We start from the raw sequence: 4481 nt of genomic DNA on the forward strand, positions 1-4481 counted from the left end.
TATATACACACACACACATATATATATATATATATATATATATATATATATATATATATATATATATATATATAAAACATCCCGTCAGACTACTTAGTGCTCGTCTATGTCTACACCTTACGTACGCCTACAAAATGTTTGAAAGATTGGGGACAAGTTCAACCCCTCACTGGAAAGCGTCATCGTTGCACTCCGCCCTTTTCCTGAAATCGGGACTGTGAGGCGCCCTGATTGGAAATTGTATAGTCCAGAGCGTGAGGAAAAAGGAGGCACAAATGGTTGAGTGAGACACGGGAGTGCACGATACATTTGTTACCCAGCGTTACAAATTTTTTTTTGCAGCTCGTGCAGTAGTTCATCAAGGGGCTTATTCTATGAATTCCGTCGCGCGCCTTCGCTTCTCCAAGAGCACGAGAGTTCGTGAGCGAAGTAAAACTGGAAGCTCCGCGGTTAGCAGCAGAGTGCAGGCTGAGGCAGAAGAAGTAAGAGCAGCGCTGAGCTGAGAGAAAAAAAGTAATGGCTGCATGTATGAAGTGGTGTCCGTGGCGGCGCGGTAGCAGAGAACTTCTCCGGGCTGTTGCTTTCTCCGTGTGCCTACTGCTTTTGGAAGCCTCGGGACGAGTTTACGGACAATACAACGGAGAGAGAGGCATTTCAATCCCAGACCATGGCTACTGTCAGCCAATTTCTATTCCACTCTGCACTGATATCGCTTATAATCAGACTATCATGCCGAACTTACTGGGGCACACAAATCAGGAGGATGCCGGGCTGGAGGTGCATCAGTTCTATCCACTAGTCAAAGTCCAGTGTTCGCCTGACCTCAAGTTTTTCCTGTGCTCCATGTACGCCCCTGTCTGCACCGTTCTGGAACAGGCGCTGCCTCCATGCCGCTCTCTTTGCGAGAGAGCCCGTCAAGGCTGTGAGGCACTGATGAATAAGTTTGGCTTCCAGTGGCCCGAAACCCTAAAATGTGAGAAATTCCCTGTCCACGGGGCTGGAGAACTTTGTGTGGGGCAAAACAGCACAGACAAAGGTAACCCAACTCTCTATCCTACTATTTCTCCCCTAGACCATGTGACTGGCCATCCTGGTGGGAGAGACTCAAAATTCCCGTGCCCGAGAGCACTCAAAGTACCCGTTTACCTTAACTACCATTTCTTGGGGGAGAAAGATTGTGGGGCGCCATGCGAGCCCGCTATATCTAATGGGCTGATGTACTTTACTCAAGAAGAGCTGAAGTTTTCCAGGATCTGGATCGGCATCTGGTCTGTTCTGTGCTGCGCTTCTACCTTGTTTACTGTGTTAACTTATTTGGTTGACATGAAGAGATTTAGTTATCCTGAACGTCCTATCATTTTTCTGTCCGGTTGCTATACTATGGTGGCAGTTGCTTACATTGCAGGATTTCTTCTCGAAGACCGTGTGGTTTGCAATGACAAGTTTGTGGAAGATGGGTATAAAACTGTTGCCCAGGGCACAAAGAAAGAAGGGTGTACCATCCTGTTCATGATGCTTTACTTTTTTAGCATGGCAAGCTCCATTTGGTGGGTCATCTTGTCTTTAACTTGGTTTCTGGCAGCTGGGATGAAGTGGGGTCATGAGGCTATTGAAGCCAATTCTCAGTACTTTCACCTTGCAGCCTGGGCAGTGCCAGCCATTAAAACCATTACCATCTTAGCAGTGGGTCAGGTGGATGGTGATGTCCTCAGTGGTGTCTGCTTTGTAGGGATCAATAACGTGGATGCGCTCCGTGGATTTGTCCTGGCACCATTGTTTGTCTATCTGTTTATTGGCACCTCATTTCTACTAGCAGGCTTTGTTTCACTTTTTCGAATTAGAACTATTATGAAACATGATGGCACAAAAACAGAAAAGTTGGAGAAACTGATGGTTCGGATAGGCATCTTCAGTGTTCTGTACACTGTTCCTGCCACCATAGTGATTGCTTGTTATTTTTATGAGCAGGCCTTTAGGGAACAGTGGGAGAAGAGTTGGGTGTCTCAGACGTGCAAGAGTTATGCCATTCCTTGTCCTGATAACACACACCCACCAATGACTCCAGATTTTACTGTCTTTATGATTAAGTATCTTATGACATTAATTGTTGGCATCACCTCTGGGTTTTGGATTTGGTCTGGCAAAACACTGAATTCATGGAGAAAATTTTATACAAGACTCACTAACAGTAAACAAGGGGAGACCACGGTATAGATACTACAGTACAGAACAGAAGGTTAAAAAAAATAAACAACTTTGAGATGTGATGGACTCTTAACTGTTTTATTGTATATAGCACCTGTAAGATTTTTGTAAGTATATATTTGTATTTAAAAGGCTCTCTACTTCGGGGGGGGGGGGGGGGTGTAGTCCATTTCTGGAATTCAGAAGGACCACTGGTTATATTTAGTGCTAAACAAGAAAGAGTTTGTAATTTCACCCAAGTACAGAGTTGAGTGCATTCAGTGAACAAGAATGGCAGCTTACTTGAAAGCTGATATCAGTGCCTGCTAGTTCACATGCCTCAGTTCTATAGAAGAATCTCCTGATGTAAGAGTTGAGGCATCGGGGACCATTAGTTGCTTACATGTTGCATATACAGTATGGGGTCTCAACTGCTGCACTTTTATTCTTGGTGTTGCAGTAACAAACTTGTGTAGGTAATGTATAGTGCTATTGGAGTTATGATTGACTGACCTGTGGCAACCCTCCTATTCAAACCATCTACATGTGCATTAAAACATACGTGCAATTTAAATTTACTTTTTCCTTTTTAAGTCAAAGAGAAACCAACTGGGTAAAACTGTGACTGATCTGTTAATTTCTGGGTAGTACCTTGGGCACAATTATATTAAAGCAAGTTGATTACAAAACAAAATGCAGTTCAGTTAATATTACTTGCATTATTATTTGAAGGGTTGGCTGGACCAAGACTGTCCTGAGATTTCACCTTTTGGTCCGTCAGGATTGCCTAAGAAACCATGCAGTACCGTTTACATTGTTGTACTGTGGACCAAGGGGAAGTTTAGTTATTTGTTTGTTTCCCCAGCCCACTCTCACATGTGCAGATTGTGTAATTTGAACATAAGTGACTTTTTTTTTAATTTGAACAGATAACTTCTCTAAAGCTAATAGAGGCAGACTGGTTAGATGTTCAGTAATAACTTTTATCTCCAAATTGTGCTCAGTCTCCTAAAAATTCATAGTACTATGATAGAAAATATTGCTAGACTTTACAGTTATAAATATTTTAGTTTTCCGATACACAATAGTACAAGTCTTATTATGCCAGTGTTTTAAGTGATGCTCTTTTTTATGCTCTGATTTTGGGTTGTTTGCCCTTGCTGTGATATGTTTTTTCCTGATTTCTTGAGCTGATGACTAAGAGCTACATTTTGTATTGGTTGATGATGATCTTTCAACCAGAGTCATTCTAGGCTGTGTTTCCATCACCTGTTTTAAATGCTTTTATTTTATTTATTTTTTCAGAGCATTCTGGAAGTAAGATCATCTGCACATAGACCAGTGTTTTTGGGACAATGTCATTGTTATATGCAAGTTACCCTTACTGTTGCCTTGTTAAGGAAGGTGTTCAGACCTGGAGTTCTCTCTCTTGTTATGGGGCATAGCTTTGTCCTTCAGCACTAAAATAATCGGCACTACATAGCAAGAGGGGATATATAAGCAGACAGATGGAACTCTATTTTTACAGTGCTATGAGCCTATTCTAGGTCTCAGCCAGTGTGAGTCAGCAAACAGGTTTTCAACTTTTATGAACCTGTAATCTGAGGATAGTATCTTTGTATACATGCTTTCAGTTAACTGTATTTTAAAATGCTTGGCATGTTTGTATTCTATTTATTATGCATTTTTTTAAAAAAGTACAGAGCAGAAGAAGAAAAATATCTATGGCATCCATACCCTTTCCTTTAATGCAAAAACAAAGTGACTTGATATTCAACTATGTTTGTTCACTGTCACAGATTCATTTTATATTTATAGAGGAATAGTTTATATATACCATATTTTTAATTTCTTTCAAATAAAAGTTTCAGTTTTTGTACAAAATGAAATGGAATCCTTTGTTTATGGTTGTGCACAAAATTTATTTGCATTGCCACATTTCTGAATGGGTACTGAAGTGTGTGGTCCACGTGAAGGTAAAATGAACCCCCTACTGTTTGTGCATTTGTTATTTACATTGTAATTTTGCATGTGAGGGTAGTACTCGCTCGATCCAATCTGTGATTGACAGAATGGCATATAATTACAAACAGCTGCCCCATGTGTAGAAATAAACAAGGTTTGCCATTTGCTTACCATTTTCTTGTCTGAAAAGAAAAGAAAAGAAAAGAAAATAGGTTTGCTTATCTTTTTGCACTGATTTGAATATTCTGCTGGAATATTTAAAGCAAATTACTGGTTACCATGTGAGTCAGGCGGCTAGTTTATATCAGTTTAGATTTATGCAGTTAAAGCAG

General features: G+C 40.6%; 1 protein-coding gene across 1 annotated transcript; it reads left to right on the forward strand.

The window, feature by feature from the left end:
- Window positions 1–209: 209 nt before the first annotated feature.
- Window positions 210–4089, forward strand: FZD1 (frizzled class receptor 1). The gene has a single exon (XM_044067662.1). It carries the CDS (start codon window positions 517–519, stop codon window positions 2212–2214), a length of 1698 nt encoding a protein of 565 aa, XP_043923597.1. The 5' UTR covers window positions 210–516; the 3' UTR covers window positions 2215–4089.
- Window positions 4090–4481: the final 392 nt, after the last annotated feature.

This window comes from Protopterus annectens, chromosome 3.part1 (genome assembly GCF_019279795.1).
Source record: "Protopterus annectens isolate FY-2018-M chromosome 3.part1, PAN1.0, whole genome shotgun sequence".
NCBI lineage: Eukaryota > Metazoa > Chordata > Ceratodontiformes > Protopteridae > Protopterus > Protopterus annectens.

Coding starts and splice junctions, on each gene's coding strand:
- FZD1 (XM_044067662.1), top strand. CDS start 517: ATGGCTGCATGTATGAAGTGGTGTCCGTGGCGGCGCGGTAGCAGAGAA.